The 23,454-nt window shown below is 39.6% G+C and overlaps 1 protein-coding gene across 1 annotated transcript; it reads left to right on the top strand.

Annotated features, from left to right (window-relative positions):
• The first annotated feature begins 19,742 nt into the window (after positions 1-19,742).
• Positions 19,743-21,805, top strand: trhrb (thyrotropin-releasing hormone receptor b). The gene is made up of 2 exons (XM_056250690.1): positions 19,743-20,649; positions 21,335-21,805. The coding sequence occupies exons 1-2, from the start codon at positions 19,888-19,890 to the stop codon at positions 21,758-21,760; spliced, it is 1,188 nt and encodes a 395-aa protein (XP_056106665.1). The 5' UTR covers positions 19,743-19,887; the 3' UTR covers positions 21,761-21,805.
• Positions 21,806-23,454: the final 1,649 nt, after the last annotated feature.

The following is a 23,454-nucleotide window of genomic DNA, read 5'->3' as shown; positions in this document are numbered from 1 at the left end:
GGATGTTACTATGGGAATATTTTCCCACCGGTTAATCAACGTGTGATTGTGTAAACCAATTGTGTAAACCTCCCGCTGGGGGGTTTAAAAACACTAACTTGAAAGCGAAAGTATAATATGGACGTCCGCACGGACATTGAAATGGTGGCGCTCGAATGAATTCCTATGGAAGTAGAAATTAACTAAACGTTCGCTCTGTTCTGCTCGCTCGTCGCCATGGACGCGCACCATTATGAATGCCAGTGCAGCCGCATACTTTTTAGTGTCACTAAAATTAGTGCAATTTCGGGGGCCGATTGCTTGAATTGTGAGTTCAATAGTCTATTATTTTTCACGGAAAACACAACAATAAAAGAGTACAATGACAGATTCGCTTAAATAGGCGTTTTTACATAAAATAGCCTATTCCGTCATCATCTTTTCAGTCAGCTCTTCACTCTCGTGATTAATGAAATTTGACTCCTGTTGCTGATATTTGCTGCAACTTTCGTTCAGCTCACAATTTAGTAAGCAAACACGTTTCAAATGTGTTTTTATTTTATTTTTGTGTATGTGTGTGTATATGTATGTATATATATAAATATAGCTTATGTTTCAAATATGAGTTAATTAACAATCGTTGGAAAGAATGATACTTTTAAACATAACACTAAACCGTCATTAGGTGTCGCCAGGCGACCGTCTTAATGAGCGAGTCATTGATTCATTCGTTTGAACGACTGAGTCATTCATGAATGAGATAGATGTTTATGGATTGATTGGTCATTGAATCTTTGAGTCAACCGATTCGTTCAAAATGCTGAATCATTCAGTAATGAGAACGCGTTGCTGTGAGATGCGCGATGGTTCTGCTGTGATCTTTGTTTAACTATTTTCGCTGCTGAAACAGAAAAAAAGTCAATATTGCATCTAAAATGTAAGTGATTTGACTTGTGTGTGTGTGTGTGTGTGTGTGATTGTGTGTGTGATTGTGTCTGTTACAGTGATAAGAGTTTAACCCTTGTTAAACTTTAGGCCTTGTCTTTTTGGATATATATCTTTTTATATTAAAAAATAGTCATACAACCCATATATTTTAAATGTATTGTTTGCTTTAAATTACATTAAGATTGTATGTTTGGTAATCGAACCTAAATGAATTTTACATGAATGTGCTATATTTCAGATCATATATTTGTTTTCCTTAAAATTTGAACTAACACTAACTTTATTCTCATCTGAATGATAGATTATTTATTTCTGTATAAAATAAAAACACCTTTGATTTTTCTTTTTTAATCAATGTAGAATGTGTAACTGAAAAAATAAACAGATTAGGGCTCTGTTTGATGACAAGAAATGAAAACCAATGCGATATGATGAATGTCCAAAAGATGGCTCCCACAGACTGTTTTTAAATAGGATTGTTTGATATTTTTTGCTTTTAAACTGTGTGTGTGTGTGTGTGTGTGTAAGAGATTTTGGTTGGGTGACAGTTGTAGTTTACAGTTTGACAAGAGTTTATAGTTTGACAAAAGCACAATGTTGTGTTTTATTGCGAGTGTACACAAATATAAGTAAACACTTTGCAGTTTGAATAATGTCCTGTATGAACAAAAGGACGGAGTATGTCTTTATGTCTACATTGTTCAATTACGCCACACACACACACACACAAACACTATTTTTCTAATCAGATCAGGCAAGTAATATTCTGTCTTGTCTCTTAAAAAAACAATATATATATATTTATGTATATATATATATATATATATATATATGTGTGTGTGTGTGTGTGTATATATATATATATAAATATAGCTGCGAGCAGCGATGAAAGGGCCAAAGCCGGCGGCACCGCCACCCCGGTTATAGCGCCACCAACTGGCAGCAGGAAGTCTGTCACTTTCAAAAAGCTTTGAAATCACCTGATTGCTTCAAACTTCACTACTATGATATATATAAATATAGCTGCGAGCAGCGATGAAGGGCCAAAGCCGGCGGGGTTGCGGTGCCACCGGCTTGGGCCCGTAATCGCTGCTCGCAGCTATATTTATTATTATTATTCTTTTTCTATCAACCTTTCGGGCACTTTTGGGGCCCTTAACGTGCTTGAAAACTCTTGAAACTTTGCACACGGGTCAGAACCCGCGGCCATCAGGGCCGGGCTGAAGATGGTACCCGGGCGTGGCAGGGGGGCTCGACAGCGCCCCCTGGAACGCGGTCCGAAAACTGGGTCTATAAATCAAACACGCTTTCATGTAATAATTTGAAACTTGGTACACATATAGATCTCATCGGTTCATATATCCTTCATGCTCTTACTTTTTACGCCAGCCCAACAGGAAGTCGGCTATTTAGGGTTGTTTGGAAACGCATGCTCAGGAATTTGAAACACTTCTCCTAGGGAATTCCGCCGTTCGTCTCCAAACTCGGTGTGCATGAAGTTAAGACATTGAGGATCCCAAATTGCGAACGGATTTTTGATATCTCGAACGGTGTGGCCGTGGCGAGGAAACAAATTTATGGCGAATAATGGAAACAGGAAGTGTGTTATAACTTCTTCATACATTAACTGATCTTGATGAAACTTCAGCAGTGTGTTCGCTGTAAGAGGCCGATCACATGGATGTGACTATTGTGAGTCAAAGTTATAGCGCCACCAACTGGCAGCAGGAAGTGTGTCACTTTCAAAATGCTTTGAAATCACCCTCTTATTTTTACCCGATTTGCTTCAAACTTCACTACTATAATGTAAACACACGCCAGATGTAGACCTGTGAATAGATTCTTGATATCTTAGATACTGTTGCCATGGCAACACATCAAATTTTAATATTCTTTTTTTATGCTTTTGAGACTTAGCATGCCTGAAATTGCTTGAAATTGCATGAAACTCGACAGACAGATCAGATTTATTAGCCAGTAGACATGTGCAAAGTTTCAGAAACGGGCATGGTGCAGGGACTCAGTAGCGCCACCTTTTGACAAAAGTGGGGGTGTTAGTTTTATAGTTTTACCTACAATCATAAAACTCGGTACGCATATTGTTCAGATCAAGCCGGACAACTTTCTAATTAACTGTCATTAGCTCAGACCAAGAGGAAGTCAGATATTTTAGTTTGAATGTGGATGTTTCTGAGAATTTTCTCTCCCTCTCCCTCTGACAGAGAGAATGCACCCTGCCATTTGTGTGTGTGTGTCTGTGTCTGTGTCTGTGTCTGTGTCTGTGTCTGTGTGGGGAGGGGGGGAGGGGCTCTTCGTGTGATAGTTTAGTTTAAACACAAAATTATACATAGGGCCATACTGCCCTCTTGTGTCCAAAATTATATTTATATATACATTATACATATATTTGGTATGTGACTGAGGACCGAGAGCTTTTAAATACGGGACATTGATAATGGCCACGTGCAGAGCGCTCGAGGGAATTCCTATGGAAGTAGGAATTAACTAAAGTTCTGCTCGCTCATCGCCGTGGACGCGCGCGGCGCAACTATGAATGCCCGTGCAGCCGTTAGTTTCATTTTAAAATTAGCGCCTTTTCTGGGGCCGATTGCTTGAATTGTGAGTTCAATAGCCTATTATTCTTCATGGAAACCACAACAACAAAAGAGTATAAAAGTTTGGTGTGAACGCAGCATAATGAACAAGCTGCGATCTCAAGATTGCAATGCTGGAGTATGTGTGTGTGTGTGTGTGTGTGTGTGTGCGCGAGAGAGAGGCGCGGGCGAACTGTGTGTGTGTGTGTGTGTGTGTCTGTGTGGGGAGGGGGGGAGGGGCTCTTCGAGTGATAGTTAGTTTAAACACAAAATTATACATAGGGCCATACTGCCATCTTGTGTCCAAAATGATATTTATACATATATTTGGCAAGCATGTGACTGAGGACCGAGAGCTTTTAAATACGGACGTCCACACGGACATTGATAAGGGTTGCCCTTGCAGAGCGCTTGAGGGAATTCCTATGGAAGTAGGAATGAACTAAAAAACGTTCGCTCTGTTCTGCTCGCTCATCGCCGTGGACGCGCACCGTTGTGAATGACCGTGCAGCCGTTAGTTTCATTTCAAAATTAGCGCCTTTTCTGGGGCCGATTGCTTGAATTGTGAGTTTAATAGCCTATTATTCTTCATGGAAAACACTTCAACAAAAGAGTATAATAACAGATTGGCTTAGGCGCTTTTACACAAAATATTCCTTCATCATCTATTCAGTCTAAATAGCGATAAATTTCGCTCTATTCACGTTTGGTGTGAACGCAGCATAATGAACAGGCTGCGATGTCAACATTGCAATGCTGGAGTGTGTGTGTGTGTGTGTGTGTGTGTGTGTGTATGTGTGAGAGAGAGAGAGAGAGAGAGAGACTCGCGGGCGCGGTCGAACTGTGTGTGTGTGTGAGAGAGAGTGAGAGATAGAGAGAGAGATCTTTTGCTTTTAAACTATGTGTGTGTGTGTGTGTGTCTGTGTGTGTGTGTGTATATATATATATATATATATATATATTTTTTTTTTTTTTTTTTTAAATATTCATATAACCCATATCTTTTAAGTGTATTGTTTGCTTTAAATTAAATTAAGATTGTATGTTTGGTAATTGAACCTAAATGAATTTAAAATTAATGTGCTATATTTGAGATCAATATAATCAATGTTTTCCTTCATTTTAATCAACACTAACTTTATTCTCATCTGAATTATAAATAATTTATTTCTTTATAAAATAAAAAATCCAGAATAATCCAGACCAACTAGAGTGCACTTTTCCTACAACATCATCAGTGCTGAAGCAGAACTACCAGAGCCGTTCGGCAGATTTTCAGTCTTGTGTGCTTATTTCATGTGTCCGTTAAATCCATGAGACCGTCTGTAGGGTGTCTCATTTTTCATTTTAGGATTCAGAAGGTTGCTCATGCATTGTGGTTGATACGTGCCCTCGATGCGCACTTTTGCAGAGCCCACACTGATGCAAGCTCTACAGCACACTTCTTTTCGAGAGTCAAAGAGGGGTTACGTTTTTGCACGACGTGTAAAATAACCGTAAAGGCACCGGGGTGGCGGTGCCGCCGGCTTCTTTTATTTATATATATATATATAAATATAGCTGCGAGCAGCGATGAAGGGCCAAAGCCGGCGGCACCGCCACTCCGGTGCCTTTAGGTAACTAAAGGCACCGGGGTTGCGGTGCCACCGGCTTGGGCCCGTAATCGCTGCTCGCAGCTATATTTATATTTATTATTATTCTTATTATTTTTCTGCTACCTTTTGGACACTTTTGGAGGCCTTAACATGCTCAAAAACTCCTGAAACTTTGCACACTGGTCAGAACCCGCGGCCATCAGGGCCGGGCTGAAGATGGTACCCGGGCGTGGCAGGGGGGCTCGACAGCGCCCCCTGGAACGGGGTCCGAAAACATGGTCCATAAATCAAACACGCTTGCATGTAATAATATGAAACTCGGTACACATGTAGATCTCCTCGTTTCATATATACTTCACACTCTTACTTTTTACCCCAGCCCAACAGGAAGTCGGCTATTTAGGGTTGTTGGTAAAACACACGCAATGGAATGTGAAATACTCCTCCTAGAGAATTCAAACAAACGGCACGAAACTCGGTCAGCATGAAGTCAAGACATTGAGGATGAAAGTTTGCGAGGGGATTTTTGATATCTCGAACGGTTTGGCCGTGGCGAGGAAACAAAATTATGGCGAGAAACGTGAAACAGGAAGTGTGTCATAACTACTGCATACATTAACTGATCTTGATGAAACTTCACCAGTGTGTTCGTTGTAAGAGCCCGATCACATGGATGTGACTATTGTGAGTCAAAGTTATAGCGCCACCAACTGGCAGAAGGAAGTGTGTCACTTCCTAAATGCTTTAAAATCACCCTCTTATTTTTACCCGATTTGCTTCAAACTTCACTACTATAATGTAAACACACGGCAGATGTAGACCTGTGAATGGATTCTTGATATCTTAGATACTGTTGTCGTGGCAACGCATCAAACTTTAATATTCTTTTTTTATGCTTTTGAGACTCTTAGCATGCCTGAAATTGCTTAAAATTGCATGAAACTCGACAGACACATCTCATTTATTAGCCAGTAGACATGTGCAAAGTTTCAGAAACGGGCGTGTTGAGGGCTCAGTAGCGCCACCTTTTGTCAAAAGTGGGGGGATTAATTTTATCTACAGTAATAAAAATCGGTATGTGTATTGTTCTCCTCCAGCCAGACAAGTTTCTAATTTACACTCAATAGCTCCAACCAACAGGAAGTCAGATATTTTGGTTTGAAAATTGTCATTTTATGTCTCTCTCTCTCTCTGAGCCTACGTCTCTGTGTGTGTGTGTGTCTGTGAGTGTGGGGAGGGGGAGGGGGGCTAGATTAACCATTTGACTGCTGTGTTGTTTGGCCTGCATTAAAAAAGAAAATAAATGTCTTACGCCTTGTATTTTTTAAATAAGTTGTATTAATAAGTAAAGGCATATAACCAGTTGAATTGTAGTGCATTGAAAATAGTTTTATATAATTAGTTTATTAATTAAATTAACTTGGTCCATAAACTTCGTCAGAAAATTTGGTCCATAAATCAAACACACTTGCATGTAATATTATGAAACTCGGTATATAGATCTCATCGGGCCAAACAACTTTAAGCCAGCCCAACAGGAAGTGGGCTATTTTTGTCTTAATGTGGATGTTTTGCAAAACCAGGCTCTACATTTTTACCCACTCCTCTTAAGTGGTTTATTTTATTCCCACCAAACTTTTTCAACATGATGAAAATACATTAAAGAAGCATAATTGTGAATATCTATTGAATATCTCTAATTGTTTTGCTATGGCGAGGGATTAAAATCATGTAAAAAAAAAATAAACACTAAAAGCCTCATATCTTCTAAAAATTTAATTATACACCATTTATTTCTAGATAAAATTATACAAATATCACAACTAAACCCATTTTATTCTTGTTTTCAATTTAAGAGTAATGTACAAGTTTAAAAACAGCCAGGATGCACTATTCAGTTAAAAAAATAAATATATCAAATAATACATAGGGCTATACTGCCCTCTTGTGTTCAAAATCAGGTAGGCCTATTGTATTTAAATATATTAGGTAGCCTATGTGACTCCGAGAATATTTTCTCACCGGTTATTTGACGTGTAAAACGTGTTAAATCGCTAAGTTAAAAGTGAAAGTAAAGTAAGGACGTCCGCACGGACATTTATAGTGGTGGCGCTCACAGTGCGCTCGAATGAATTTCTATGGAAGTAGAAATGAAAAAACATTCGCTCTGTTTTGCTCGCTCGTCGCCATGGACGCGCACCGTTATGAATTCCAGTGCAGCCGCATACTTTTTAGTGTCACTAAAATTAGCGCCATATCGGGGACCGATTGCTTCCGGTTTTCAGGGAAAAGACAACAACAAAAGAGTAAATGACAGATTCGCTTATATAGGCGCTTTTACACAAAATATTCCGTCATAATTTTTCCAGTCAGCTCTTCACTCTCGTGATTAATGAATTTTGACTCCTGTTGCTGATCTTTGCTGCAACTTTCGTTCTGCTCACAATTTAGTAAGCAAATACGTTCAAGTTTTAATTGTAGTGACTAAATGATTTTATTATACACACACCAAATTGACGGTGGGGGGCCATGGTATATTTAAATCTGCCAATTGTAATATCTGCTGGGCACCCCTAGTCTAGTCTTATTAAATGTATGCTTCATCTTTCATTTTTAATTTGTAAATTTGATCAATAAATTCAATTATTTAGAATAATAAGACACTATATGGCTGTTACTCTAGGTAGGGGTGATCAAATTAAATCGTTTACACTGAAAAATAACAATGCATTAAATAATGTGAGATTGTTTTAAATATGAGTTGGAAAGAATGATACTTTTAAACATAACACTAAACCGTCATTAGGTGTCGCCAGGCGACCGTCTTAATGAGTGAGTCATTGATTCATTCGTTCAAATGATTCGTTCGAACGACTGAGTCATTCATGAATGAGACAATACATGTTTATGGATTGGTCATTGAATCTTTGAGTCAATCGATTCGTTCAAAATGCTGAATCATTGTGTCTCTTACAGCGACAAGAGTTTAACCCTTGTTCAAGTTTAAGGCCTTGTCTTTTTGGATATATATCTTTTTTTTAAATTCCAAAATATGCATACAACCCATATATTTTAAATGTATCGTTTGCTTTAAATTAAATTAAGATTGTATGTTTGGTAATTTAACCTGAGATGAATGTGCTATATTTCAGATCAATATATTTGTTTTCCTTAAAATTTGAACTAACACTAACTTTATTCTCATCTGAATTATAAATAACTTATTCCTGTATAAAATAAAAACACATTAGAATTTTCTTTTTTAATCAATGTAGAATGTGTAATTGAAAAATAAACAGATTAGGGCTCTGAGGACAATAAATGAAAATCAATGCGATATGGTGAATGTCCAAAAGATGGCTCCCACAGACTGTTTTAAATGGGGTTGGATAAATATTTTTTGCTTTTAGACAGTGTGTGCGTGTGATTTTAGTTGGGTGACAGTTGTAGGTTACAGTTTGACAAGAGTTTATAGTTTGACAAAAGCACTTTGTTGTGTTTTATTGCGAGTGTACACAAATATAAGTAAACACTTTGCAGTTTGAATGATGTCCTCTATGAACAAAATGACGGAGTATGTTTTTATGTGTAACAGTTCAATCGCACCCGCACCCGCACCCGCACCTCACCCACACACACACACAGACACACACACACACACACACACACACACACACACACACACACACACACACACACACACACACACACACACACACACACACACACACACACACACACACACACACACACACACACATATTGAAACCTGAGTGAAGTACAAAGCCCATAATGAAGAATAGTTTAGCATCCAAATACATCGCAAATGTTGAAACAGTTTGATTCTAATGAGAGAGTTACGTGAGCCAAACACCACCTACTTTCACTTTCGCTTTCAATTATTTCGGTTATTTCTTAATTATAGTTTTTTTTTATTCTTGTTCTGTTCTGAATATCATTAAATTTAAAGAATTGCTTGTGTAATATTTTGAGTGTATCATCAAAACAGATTAATTCTCTCGGTTTAGTGATTCCCTAGTTATTTTTTTATTGTTTTCATTGTTCTAATCCGGTAAGGCAAGTGATATATATATATATATATATATATATTTTTTTTTTATATATATATATAATTTATATATATATATATATATATATATATATATATATATATATATAAATATAGCTGCGAGCAGCGATGAAGGGCCAAAGCCGGCGGCACCGCCGTCCCGGTGCCTTTAGGTAACTAAAGGAACCGGGGTTGCGGTGCCACCGGCTTGGGCCCGTAATCGCTGCTCGCAGCTATATTTTGACTTGTACCTTCCCGGAAGAAAACACTCAAGACTAATCGAGGAGTTTGAGAGAGTTCAGAAACAATGCTTACTGATATAGAGAATGACTAAATTTGGAGTGACTTTCTGCTTTGTAACTTTGCAGACTTGTTTCATGCTCAAACAGCAACATCACACAAGAAAGATGAAAATGTAAAAAAAAAGCATAAAGTCCCCTTTAAATTGAAAGCATTTCCAGTGGATGTCAGTCTCATCATGTGCAGTTCCTTCCTTTGACACAAGGTGACAGCAAAGCACAAAAGTGGAGACACATTTCCACATGCATTAGACTGCTTTGCCAGCCACTAAACATCATTTGCATTTTAAGTCGTCTTCATTTCACGCATTCTACAAGAGTAGTTTTAAACAGCATATTATTTGTCAGTCTATTATGGTAAAGATAATTTAAAAATGTCACGCATCTGAAGGTGTTCTTGTTTTAAATTAAAGATCTAAAAATCTGGATCAATCAATTTTGATATTAACCGTGGCATTGTCCCAGTGGTGCCACTCCACCAGCTAATTAGGTTGTGAACACCTCTGTCTGTTTCCCTTGGAAACAGACCCCTAAATAAATGCTGAAGTGACTTGGCACGATAAGGTCTCTTCTGTCTGTATGCCATAACCACAGTTGGTGAGGAGGAGAGCTGTTCTCATGTTCATAATGGAGCAACTGTGCGGTCCCACATGAGTCAATTACTCTTACAAGGAATTAAAGAAATCTTACAAGCCTGTTAAAATAGCTGCCAAATGTTACTGAGCAAAAAATTAATAAATTAAAAGAATAGAAAAAAAGAATTGTCACGGGCATGTCACGACATGTTACATAAGCTAATATTGTTATTTTATATTGCTAATTTATTGTTTTTTAACTGTTTGTTCTCTTGGAGATGATGCAATGCGGGACCAAAACAACAATGCAGAAAGTATAAAAGAACATAATGCACAACCTCTGAATTGATACTTTATTTGACACATTTGTCATGTAGACTTGCCCTCACATGCCTCTGGTAATAATTCAAAGAAGTGATGTTCCTAAATTTCAAGGGCGCAATTGAAGACATGCTATCGCTGAGAGAAGTTTCAAGCATTAAAGGGACAGTTCACGTAGTGTAACTGCGCAGCGCTTCTGTGTTGTACGTCACACGTAGGCTCACTATTGGCCAACACTGGTCATGTGTGTGATACGTGTGACATACAACCAGAAGCGCTGCGCTGTTACACTCTGTGAACTCACTCGAGGCCCACAGAGAAGGAAATGAATAGTTGAATAAAGTCGTTATTTTTGTTTGTTTTTTGCGCACAAAAAGTATTCTCGTCGCTTGATAAACTTAAGGTTGAGCCACTGTAGTCACTTGGACTATTTGAACGATGTCTTTAACTTTTCTGGGCCGGCAAGTTTCAATCCCTTAGAAGCCTATGGAGGAGTGAGACAGCTCTCAGATTTAATCAAAAATATCTTTATTTGTGTTCCGAAGATGAACGAAGGTCTTACGGGGTTGGAACAACATGAGGGTGAGTAATTACTGAAAGAATTTTCCTTTTTGGGTGAATTATCCCTTTAACACTGTCATTCATGCGTCACCTAAAAACACTTCCTGGTTCAAATATCTCTGGTAATAGCACAAGCTATTTCTTTTCTAACAGAGCCTATGAAAATGGAAATTGGTTTTGAGGAGCCGTTTTGCATTGAGCATTTCTCCTAAACAGGACTTTTTGTCACAATGTCCTGGTTTGTTGTACGATTTTACATTTCATGTGAATGCCTTTTGATCAATGAAAAATAAAGGCAGTTGCCTCAGTCCTTTCACATTAAATGTAACCGTTCTCTCTTACAATTTATGGACACATTAATTAAACTTCATCAAACAGAAGCTGAGAGAAGAATAATCAAAAGCTTAAAGTCACCATTAAATCAAAATGGACATTTTTTAATGGAAAAGTGCAGACTTTATTAAAATAATTTATCTGTGCACAACATTATTTTATTTATATTTTTATTTCATGTTCCTTATAATCTTTATTCAAAATAACTCCCCCTCCCTCTTGCAGTGACATCTTTTCTCTTCTCTGATGATGTGTTTACCCCCATGAGGGCACATTAAATCACAGCAATAGCAAAGCACAAGAGCTGTTTCACAGAATGGCTGCCGTTTTTGTCCCCAGAATATTATATATATATATATATATATATATATATACAGGTCCTTCTCAAAAAATTAGCATATTGTGATAAAGTTCATTATTTTCCATAATGTAATGATAAAAATTAAACTTTCATATATTTTAGATTCATTGCACACCAACTGAAATATTTCAGGTCTTTTATTGTTTTAATACTGATGATTTTGGCATACAGCTCATGAAAACCCAAAATTCCTGTCTCAAAAAATTAGCATATCATGAAAAGGGTCTCTAAACGAGCTATTAACCTAATCATCTGAATCAACTAATTAACTCTAAACACCTGCAAAAGATTCCTGAGACTTTTAAAAACTCCCAGCCTGTTTCATTACTCAAAACCGCAATCATGGGTAAGACTGCCGACCTGACTGCTGTCCAGAAGGCCATCATTGACACCCTCAAGCAAGAGGGTAAGACAGAAAGAAATTTCTGAACAAATAGGCTGTTCCCAGAGTGCTGTATCAAGGCACCTCAGTGGGAAGTCTGTGGGAAGGAAAAAGTGTAGCAAAAAACGCTGGACAACGAGAAGAGGTGACCGGACCCTGAGGAAGATTGTGGAGAAGGACCGATTCCAGACCTTGGGGGACCTGCGGAAGCAGTGGACTGAGTCTGGAGTAGAAACATCCAGAGCCACCGTGCACAGGCGTGTGCAGGAAATGGGCTACAGGTGCCGCATTCCCCAGGTCAAGCCACTTTTGAACCAGAAACAGCGGCAGAAGCGCCTGACCTGGGCTACAGAGAAGCAGCACTGGACTGTTGCTCAGTTTTGCATGTCATTCGGAAATCAAGGTGCCAGAGTCTGGAGGAAGACTGGGGAGAAGGAAATGCCAAAATGCCTGAAGTCCAGTGTCAAGTACCCACAGTCAGTGATGGTCTGGGATGCCATGTCAGCTGTTGGTGTTGGTGCACTGTGTTTTATCAAGGGCAGGGTCAATGCAGCTAGCTGTCAGGAGATTTTGGAGCACTTCATGCTTCCATCTGCTGAAAAGCTTTATGGAGATGAAGATTTCATTTTTCAGCACGACCTGGCACCTGCTCACAGTGCCAAAACCACTGGTAAATGGTTTACTGACCATGGTATTACTGTGCTCAATTGGCCTGCCAACTCTCCTGACCTGAACCCCATAGAGAATATGTGGGATATTGTGAAGAGAAAGTTGAGAGACGCAAGACCCAACACTCTGGATGAGCTTAAGGCCGCTATCGAAGCATCCTGGGCCTCCATAACACCTCAGCAGTGCCACAGGCTGATTGCCTCCATGCCACGCCGCATTGAAGCAGTCATTTCTGCAAAAGGATTCCCGACCAAGTATTGACTATTGAGTGCATAACTGAACATAATTATTTGAAGGTTGGCCTTTTTTTTTTTTATTAAAAACACTTCTTTTATTGGTCGGATGAAATATGCTAATTTTTTGAGACAGGAATTTTGGGTTTTCATGAGCTGTATGCCAAAATCATCAGTATTAAAACAATAAAAGACCTGAAATATTTCAGTTGGTGTGCAATGAATCTAAAATATATGAAAGTTTAATTTTTATCATTACATTATGGAAAAGTGTAACCCATGCATTTTCAATGCTTTAGCCATTTTCTTACAACACTTTGTATTTTGTGAAGCTCAACAATCTTTTGCTGCACATCAGAACTATATTATTTAGTTTTACTCATTGTGATGGATGATTAAGAGAATTTGGCCTTTGTGTTTCCTCATATTTAAACTCCTGAAGTCATGAAACAAGAAGTCATGGCTAAACAATTTCATGTTCCTAGTCACCCTGGTGTGCTAAAAAATGTAAATATTAATGGGAATATACTTCAGAGATATTTTACTCATAAAAAAATTCTAGATCTGCCAATAATTGTGTCACGGTTTCCCCTGGTCCTGTCCCACACTACACTTCCCAGCATTCCCCTGGATCCTCACCTGCATGCACTCTCCCTGATTATCACCTGCACCTCGTCTCCTCATGATCACCACTCACGCTGCATAAAAGCCTCAGTCACCCTACACTCCTGGTCCGATCTCGTCAATTCTGGTCCCTGGTTCCTGAGTAATCTTCAAGACACTATTCTGGTATTTTCGGTATTCCTAAGTATCTTCTGAGCGTTTGTTTTACCTTTTATTTTGGAGTCTGCATACCGTGTATAAATAAAGCCTTAATTTTACTTGTTCCTGAGCGTTGTGTGACAGAAGATCGGACCACACACAATGCAGGACTCCATCCACGCCGCTCTACTGGATTTCCTCCACGCCCTTCGATTCCCAGCACCTCTTCCTTCACCGCAAGTCTACCCCACTCCGTTCATCCTCCGTCTCTGCCCTGCCGAACCGGCGTTTCTGTTTGGATCCACCAAACCCACTCCCCACACCTGCCCTTCCGAAGAACCCTTTCGCTTCGGTTCCTCCGAGTCAACTCCCCTCACCAGCCCAGCCGAACCACCGCATCTCATCTGGCCAGCCGAAACAGTGCACAACCAAGACCACCCAGACCGCGTGGATCGACAGCAAGAGCCCCCCTTTTTTTTTTCCAAGTCGAGCCTGCTTTTCACGACATGCCTGAGCTTCTTCCCGCCGAGACCGACATGCCTGAGTTTCTGTCTTCCGAGCCCGCGACTAACGTCTGCCCAGCCGAACCCGCGGTTCACGAGTCAAGTGAGTCAAGTCCCGAGTCAAGTGAGTCAAATCCCGAGTCAAGTGAGCCGAGTGCCGAGTCACGTGCCAAGTCAAGTGAATCGAGTGAGTTTTTGGTTCCAGCACAGAGGAACTTTCAGTGTTTTGGAGAGTTTGACTTATTTGCCCCATTGTCTTCTGAATCTGTCTGTCATGTCCCGGATTCTCTGTTCCCGCCCAGCCTCCCTCTCCCACCACCTCTCCAAAATACTGTTTTATGTTTGGATGAGGTTTGTCTGGCCCTTCAAGCTCCTTCCCAGTTCCCAACCATTTTTGCTGCCCAATCTTCGCCTCCCCCCATCAGCCCCTCTGTTCCACCTCTGCCTCCTCTCAGTGGTGTGGTTTCACTGCTGGGGGTCATCTCACCCTGGGCGTGAGGACCCCGTGGCTTCGCCTCCAGCCTCTGTACACTCCACTCCACTTCGACCCGTCGCCCTGACTCCCACGCCTATGCTCCATCCACCCTTGATGTCTGCAGTGACCATCGGACATTCGGCTTCACCGGGCTCCCTCGGTACTTCGGCTCCACCTGGGTCGGACATCGCACCACCTTCGCTGCGGACTTGCGGGTCGTTCAGTGCTCTCCGACCCTCCACCCCTTCGGCTGCGGTTTGCTCCACCCTCCCTCAGGCTCCACCTCTGCACTTGGTCACTCCTGCTCAACCTCAGCCCTCCGGATCCCTGCTTCCACCTCGGGGGGATGTCGCTGCGGCTCTGTCGTGGTCTCCTAGGTCTTCTGTGTCCTGTCACTCCTTCGGGTCTCCGGCGGCACGGTGGGCTCCACCTTCCACGTTGTCATCGCTTCCTGTCATCACCATGAGACCTGCCGGCTGTCTTTCCCCATGGCTCCTCCCTCCAGCTATGCCACCGTGGAGCACAGTTTGGTTTAGGCGCGAGGTCGCGCCTTCCGGGAGGGGGATGTAATGTCACGGTTTCCCCTGGTCCTGTCCCACACTACACTTCCCAGCATTCCCCTGGATCCTCACCTGCATGCACTCTCCCTGATTATCACCTGCACCTCGTCTCCTCATGATCACCACTCACGCTGCATAAAAGCCTCAGTCACCCTACACTCCTGGTCCGATCTCGTCAATTCTGGTCCCTGGTTCCTGAGTAATCTTCAAGTCAAGTCAAGTCAAGGTTTATTTATATAGCACAAGTTTAACACAACCGTAGTTGATCCAAAGTGCTTTACAGTATAATAAAAATAAAATAGAAAAATAAAAAGAGAAAAGAAAAAGTAGTAGACAAAAGGCAAAAAATAGATAAAATGAAGGATCAAACCATTCAGTTTATACAAACAGCACATACATAACGTAGAACACCAAATTATTTAAAATTTACTCAAATGCGAGAGAGTAAAAATGGGTCTTTAAGCTGGATTTAAAAGCAACCAGAGATGGAGAGGTCCTAATAGTTAAAGGTAAATTGTTCCAGAGCTTTGGGGCAACTACAGAGAAAGCTCGGTCACCTTTTGATTTACACCGAGAGCGTGGGACAGATAAGAGTGACTGATCACAAGATCTTAGTGACCTAGAGGCTGTGTATGGCCTAATAAGATCACAAATATAATCTGGTGCCGAACTATGTAGGGCCTTGTATGCAAAAATAAGGATCTTAAAATCGACTCTAAATTTTATTGGTAGCCAATGCAATGAGGCAAGAACAGGGGAGATGTGATCCCTTTTCCTAGCTCCTGTCAACAATCTGGCTGCTGAATTTTGAACCATTTGTAACCGAGACAGTGTAGTTTGAGGTAGGCCAATATACAGAGAATTGCAGTAGTCCAATCGAGAGGAAATTAGCGCATGAATCACAATTTCAAGGTCTTTACTAGATAGAAAGTTTTTCACTTTTGCTATAGATCGTAGTTGAAAAAAGCTACTCTTTACAACTGCATTTACGTGCTTATCAAATTGGAGAAGAGGGTCAAAAAAGACTCCAAGATTTTTTGCATGATTGTGTAAGTTATTACTTAAAGGACCTAACTGTGTTTTAATGGAGTTGTTGGTAGCAGCAGGACCCAGTAAAAGCACTTCGGTTTTATTTTCATTCAGTTGCAGTGAGTTATTTGTCATCCAGGTCTTGACTTCGTTAAGGCATGTAAAGAGGTTGTCTAATGAAAAGTCATTTCCTGATTTGATTGGGAGATATAATTGGAGGTCGTCGGCGTAACAGTGATAATTTATGTTATATTTTTTGAATATTGAGCCTAAAGGTAACATGTAGAGGGAAAACAAAAGGGGGCCAAGAATGGATCCCTGTGGAACGCCACACTGGATCGGCGCAGAGGGTGAAGTGAATGACCCAATATTTACAGAGAAGGTCCTCCCCTGCAAATATGAGGCGAACCACTGTAAAGCAGGGCCCTCCACTCCAACAATATACTCCAGTCGTCTCAGTAAAATATTATGATCAATGGTGTCAAATGCAGCACTCAGATCTAAAAGTATCAGGACAACAGAAGACCCAGAATCGGTAGACAATAGAATGTCGTTTGTAACCTTCAGCAGTGCTGACTCAGTGCTATGCAGCGCTCTAAAACCAGATTGAAATGGATCTAAAATATTAAAAGTATTCAGATAAGAGGTAAACTGTAGCAGTGCAGCTTTTTCCAAAATCTTTGAAATAAAAGGCAGTTTAGAGATAGGCCGGTAGTTGTTATGCACAGTGTGGTCAAGGTGATGTCCTTTCAATAGGGGCTGTACGATAGCGTGTTTAAAACTTTCTGGGAAAACCCCGTTTATTAAAGAGCTATTTATTATAGCTAAGAGGATGGGGCAGATTGTGTCTAAAACTTCACTGAAAAGACGTCCAGGCAATACATCTGATTGACAGAATGTGAATTTCATCTGAGAGATAATGTTAAGTAATTGGGATGAAGACACTGGTTGAAAGTTTGAAAAACGACTGGATGTAAGGACCAGGTCAGAATGATCTATGTAAAGAGGAGAGAGGCGTAATCTAATATCCTGTATTTTCTGAACAAAAAATTCAGAAAATTGTGTGCACAAGAGACTATTCTGGTATTTTCGGTATTCCTAAGTATCTTCTGAGCGTTTGTTTTACCTTTTATTTTGGAGTCTGCGTACCGTGTATAAATAAAGCCTCAATTTTGCTTGTTCCTGAGCGTTGTGTGACAAATTGTGGCCTATGTGTTTTGGAGAAAAACATTTATTTCATAATGTGATTTCCCCCCCCACTTTCAATTATTTTACTTCAATGAAAAGTTAGATTTTTGAGATTTTTTTTTAAATGAAATATCAAAAGAATAAACCATGCAGATTTGGGGTGCCAATAATTCGGACCACAACGGTATATACAACAATTTACTTGATTTTGAAGTTCCCTCTTGATAATCGCAGGGGCCCCTATAGCTCTGGACCCCTGTACTCAGTCCCACCTTTCCCCCCAGCAACAACCCTTCTTCCAGGTCTAGTTTTTGTTCATGAAATAGATCAAATGTCAAGGACAATGTGATGTGGCGGGGCATATGACTACATTACAGTATGAATTTAGCCAAATTCTACTTATCAGGTCACAGAGGTTAATCGTTAATGTAACGGTGTTACAGTACATTGTCACAACTATTGTAATGTGTAATTTATTGAGATGGACGTGTGTTTTAGGCACATAATCAAGGCTGTTCATTCCACTCTGAGTTATTGGGACACATGCATGTGCAGGATGCATGAGAATCTGGGTTTTCTCAGAAGAACACGTATAGGGAACCCATACCATGCAGTTTTTTTTACTGACTATGTCCCCAAAAGGAGTTTGGGGACATAGTCCCCAAACTCCCAAAAAAAAATGTGTCCACAAAAATAGGTACAAACATACACATACAAAACACGCATGCACACATGTGTTTCACTATTAGTGTGGATATCTCATAGACTTCCTTTGTTTTTCTATCAGGTTAATGATATTTTCTCATTATTTCTTGTTATCTCATGCACGACCCCTTCCACTAAACATAACCCTCCCAGAAACCTGTCAAAACACAATGGCACAAACAGGCCTTAGATTAAGCCATAATTAGACCTTATTTCAATTAGGACATTTAAGTAGCTTTTATAAACGTGCCTTAGAAAAAACATTACTGGTGTGCTTCTTGAGACAAAACAATGGCCCTGACATATTTTAAGATGTGTCAATGCAAGTTGCTTCAGTTAAAACAGCTCAAATATACATTTTAGTCTGGGACATTAAGACTTGTCTGTAAAACCGGGGGTAAATTCAAATAGAAACAAGTGTGCACTCTTAAAAATAAACATTCTCATATAACCATTTTTGGTTTCCCAAAGAACCTTTCAGTGACCAGTTCTTAAAAGAACCCATTTTTATAGTGCGAAGAGCATTTTAAAATTCTAAAGAACCTTTTCCTCTATAAAGAACCTTTTGCACAATGGGAAGGTTCCATTGATGTTAAAGGTTCTTCATGGAACCATAGATGCCAATACAGAAACTTTATTTTTAAGAGTCCTTTAAAAGGAAATAATGTTTTTGTTTTTAGAAACATACACGTTTGTATGCATTTAGAGGGAACAAAGGAATTAGTTGGCATGTTCGCAAACATGCTTTTTAAAAGACCCATGAGTTTTGGTAAATGAGAAAAATGCATCCATCTTCTACTTAAAAACCTTTAATTAAAACATGAAAATGGTTTGCTTAGGGTAAACCACGCTTACCCCATCTTTAAAAAAAGTAATTATAAAATTCACACGTTGTAGGTCTACACCCAACACAGTTGAGTAATAAGCATGGCATCCTAAATCAAGTCGCAAAAATGAACATGAATGAGACAGGCATATTGATCCATCGATTTTTGCTAAAACGTACATATTTGACGAGTTGCCCAATTCGAATGAATTCGTACGAATGACCTACCCCTGACCCCGCCCCTAAACCTACCCATCACGTGGGTTTAGACAAATCGTACAAATTCGTACGAATGAGGTCGTACGAATTCGTACGAATTAGCCATCTTTTAATCAATCGTCAAATTCGGACGAATTGGTCGTGAGATAGCGTTGAATCTTTCATATTCTTAAAGCTCCAGTCTTAAACTTTTTTGTCGTGTTGTGTCGCATTTCAATGACATAGTATAATAATAGGACCATAAAGTCATAAAAATTAACCAAGGAGTCTTAAGATAAGTTTAAAAGTCTCAAAAAAGTATGCCTATTTCATATGACTGAATTGTGTGCGTGCGTAAAACGCCCCTTTTTCTGATCACGCAGCCAAAGGCGAGACTAAATTCAGCACCAGACACAGGAGATCCATCATCTGATACATTGCAACAGTGGAGAGCACATCTATAGTCTATTCCACAACATTTAGAGGAGAACAGAGACCGGAGAATAAAACAAATGTGACTTAAGCTATGATTAAACATTTTAAATGGATGTAAATTATTTTTTTTGTCTCTTTTTTCCCCCGATGAACAAAAACTAATCAAAAACTGAACAGCCAAATCAAGAAAGCAAAGTTCTAAGAGGGATGAACCGCATTTATGTCAACTCAACGGAATTAACATTATTTTTAATAGATCTTTAAAGAACCTGGGAGATTGTTTGAGAATGGAGAACTTCACAGTATTCAACGAGACTCTGGAAACCTGGACGGACCGCAGTGTCGAATACAAAGTGATCAGCGTCCTCGTGGTTTTCCTCATATGCGCTTTCGGGATAGTTGGAAACGTGATGGTCATCCTGGTGGTCCTCACAACCAAACATATGCGGACCCCGACCAATGGCTATCTGGTTAGTTTGGCGGTCGCAGACCTGATGGTGTTGATCGGAGCCGGTCTGCCGAGCATAGCGGACAGTTTGTTCGGTTCATGGATTTTTGGACACGCGGGGTGCCTGTGCATCACATACTTCCAGTATCTAGGAATCAACGCATCCTCGTGCTCCATAACAGCCTTCACTATAGAGCGATACATCGCTATATGTCACCCAATCAAAGCGCAGTTTTTATGCACGCTCTCGCGCGCGAAGAAGATCATTTTTGGAGTTTGGGTTTTCACGTCTCTTTACTGCGTAATGTGGTTTTACCTGTCCGATATCCAACAGGTTTCCTACAAGGATGTGACTATAATTACGTGCGCTTACAAAGTGTCCAGAAACCTTTATCTACCCATATATTTTGTCGATTTTGGCATCTTTTTTGTCCTGCCGCTCACTCTTGCCACTGTCCTGTACGGCCTCATTGCGAGAATCTTGTTTCTTAATCCTCTCCCGTCGGACAAGAACGGGCATGACAACTTCTCCAAAGCCAAAAAGAACAAAATGAAGAATTCCAGCCGCTGCTCCAGTACAACCGCAGCATCCAGAAGACAGGTGAGCCTTTAAGGTTCAAAACCTCAATATTTGGAAACAACAAAAGGCTATAAATGTATCCATACAAATCATAGAGCAAAACAAAACTTGTTTCAGGTGCAGAACTAGCATATTTACTTGTTCTTCATGAATTAATGAATTTAAACAAACAATTAGAACAGTAAAATTATGCATTTTATTTGTTATGCAAGCCAAAGTATTTTTATGTCTCTTTCCAGGTTGGATGAAATTATAGACTATAGCGTACATAACATCCATCCATCCATCCTGACAGACAGACAAATATATAAGCAGATGCACACAAAACACACACGCGCGCGCACTCACACGTCTGGTTCGCTATCTTTGTGGGGACTCTCCATTGCCGTACTGATTTTTATACTGTACAAACTGTATTATCTATTCCCTAACCCAAACCTACCCAATCACAGAAAACTTTCTGCATTTTTACATTTTCAAAAAAAATAATAATAATTGTATGTTTATTAACCCATTTTCCTCGCGGGGACCACTGCGCTGGTCCCCACAATGTGATCTGCAGGTTTTGCTTTGTGGGGACATTTGGTTCCCACAATGTAATATAAACCTGTACACACACACACACACACGGATAACAAACATTACGTATTACACTGAATTGCAATACATTATTCGTAACATGGTTATTGTGATTTCTTCATTAAAGGTTACAAAAATGCTGGCAGTGGTGGTTATTCTGTTCGCTGTGCTTTGGATGCCGTACCGCACTCTGGTGGTGGTGAACTCTTTCCTGCAAGAAGCCTACCTGGACACCTGGTTTCTGCTGTTCTGCCGCACATGTGTCTACCTCAACAGCGCCATCAACCCTCTTATCTACAACGCTATGTCTCAAAAGTTCCGCGCTGCCTTCAAAAGGCTCTGCCGCTGCGGACGCACCGCTCTGGTGAACAAGGCAGCTTATAGTGTGGCACTAACCTACAGTGTTGCCAAGGAAACGTCAACGGTGGGAAGCACTGGGCATTTTTCAACCGAGATAGACGATTTGACACCGACAGACGAGCTGTTCCCTGATAAGAAGCTTCTGTATCCGGAGAACTGTGACTTTAGTAAGGAGACTTTCAGTCAGGCCTGATAAACCCACAACAGCTACACACAGCACTGAGTGCTAGCGATCTGCCGTAACTACACAAACTGCAGGGACAGCACTTTGAAAGTTTCATTTTATCTTTATTAAAATAAAAAAAGTCATGCTCGATACAGTCGAATTCATCTTCCCGTCTCATTCACTTGCCAAACAGTTCCCTGGAAACTGAAATTAAGTTGCATGGTTGCATTATTGGCTAAAGTCATGATTCTAAATTAAAATGGCAGTGTAGGCTATTCCATATGTGATACAGGGTAAATTGAATACATATTGATCTGAAAACATCTTTAGGGATTGCCATTGTGATTAATGAGTGGCCTTCTTCCTCTCCAGACCCCTGGGGAAAAAATGCTGAAACTGCAGTTTCAGTTGTTTCAAGAATATTCAATGAGAGTTAACTTAGTTTAGTGTCCCACTGTATATAAATATTGTGTGTGTGTGGGGTGTGGGGTGTGTGTGTGTGTGTGTGGGGGGGGGGGGGGGGGGGGGGGATAAACTCTGTGTAAGTCATTGGCCATCTGACAATGTCACACTGAAATATATTTAGACTTAAGTTGTATGAATGTGCTCCTTTTATGGAAGTTTATTGTAAATAAGCACATTTCGGATGAACCATAGGAATGCATGAATAAAAAGATATAGGAGACATTATTACATATATTTCTTAATGTTTTATTTTTTTAGTTGGGCTAAATTGTAATTATGTGCCATTAGCGCAACCAAAAGGAAATGCAAAAATAATAATTGTTTTTATATTATAATTGACGTTTCTTAAACACTCCCCTTGATTGCCATTGGTCGCTTAAAACAGATTGTCCCGCCCCAAATGCATGCTATCGCCAACGCGCCACACTGTGTACTGTGTAGACTTTAGGTGGAATAAACCAAGGTGAATACCTATATTGAATGACTTTACTCTTCTTATTAAACTATGATAGAACAAAGTAAAACATTTAACATCAAATATATTATATATATATATTTATTTATTTACATACAATAAAGACTATTTTGACTATAACTTATTTAGATGACTATAAATGAATGTACCTATAAAAAAAAATGTGTACAAAAACTTCTTACATCTGACGAATGAATATTTCACCTTTTTAATTTACTCTCTTCATAAATTGGTAGACAGCATATGATTGTATTTGTGAGCTGACCACATGGGTTTATTCATGGTTTCTCAACAAATGTGCAAATGTGAAGTTGCATATTTTCTTTATCACAATTGACTGTTTTCAATTATTTTCAATTAATATGTTGTGTTATAGGTTTTGAATATAATATCTTGATGGTGTTAGTGTGGGAAATTGTCTCTTTATGTCTGTTTCAATGGTTAGTCAGGTTTGCGGTCCAGTGTCAATGAATAGGCTAAGTGATATTTTAGTGACAGTTGAAACAGATGTTTGCAGAAAATCAGTAAGACAGCATCCACACTGTAAAAAGATCAATAAGTAATGACAACATGTTTTTACTTTGCTTTAATGTAATACAATATAGTTATACAATATTCAACTCATTTTTAAAGTCATGTAATTTAAGTTGAAATGACTTAAAAATCCAAGTTCATTGTACTTAATTTAAGGCAGAAACTTTTTTTTTACAGTTTTAGATGCAGAGGATTGAATTTTTCAAAGTCTCATAAATGGAAGGTTTATGATATGTTACAGTTACAC

The sequence above is a fragment of the Rhinichthys klamathensis genome, unplaced genomic scaffold (genome assembly GCF_029890125.1).
Source record: "Rhinichthys klamathensis goyatoka isolate OS25496 unplaced genomic scaffold, OSU_Roscu_1.1 h1tg000073l_1, whole genome shotgun sequence".
NCBI lineage: Eukaryota > Metazoa > Chordata > Actinopteri > Cypriniformes > Leuciscidae > Rhinichthys > Rhinichthys klamathensis.
The sequence above is the reverse complement of the archived record's forward strand: the minus strand, read 5'-3'. Positions and strand labels throughout refer to the sequence as shown.

Excerpts from the sequence above, each read along its gene's own strand:
- trhrb (XM_056250690.1), top strand. The coding sequence starts at position 19,888 with ATGGAGAACTTCACAGTATTCAACGAGACTCTGGAAACCTGGACGGAC. Across the intron at positions 20,650-21,334 it reads CCGCAGCATCCAGAAGACAG|GTTACAAAAATGCTGGCAGT; the intron begins GTGAGCCTTTAA and ends TCTTCATTAAAG.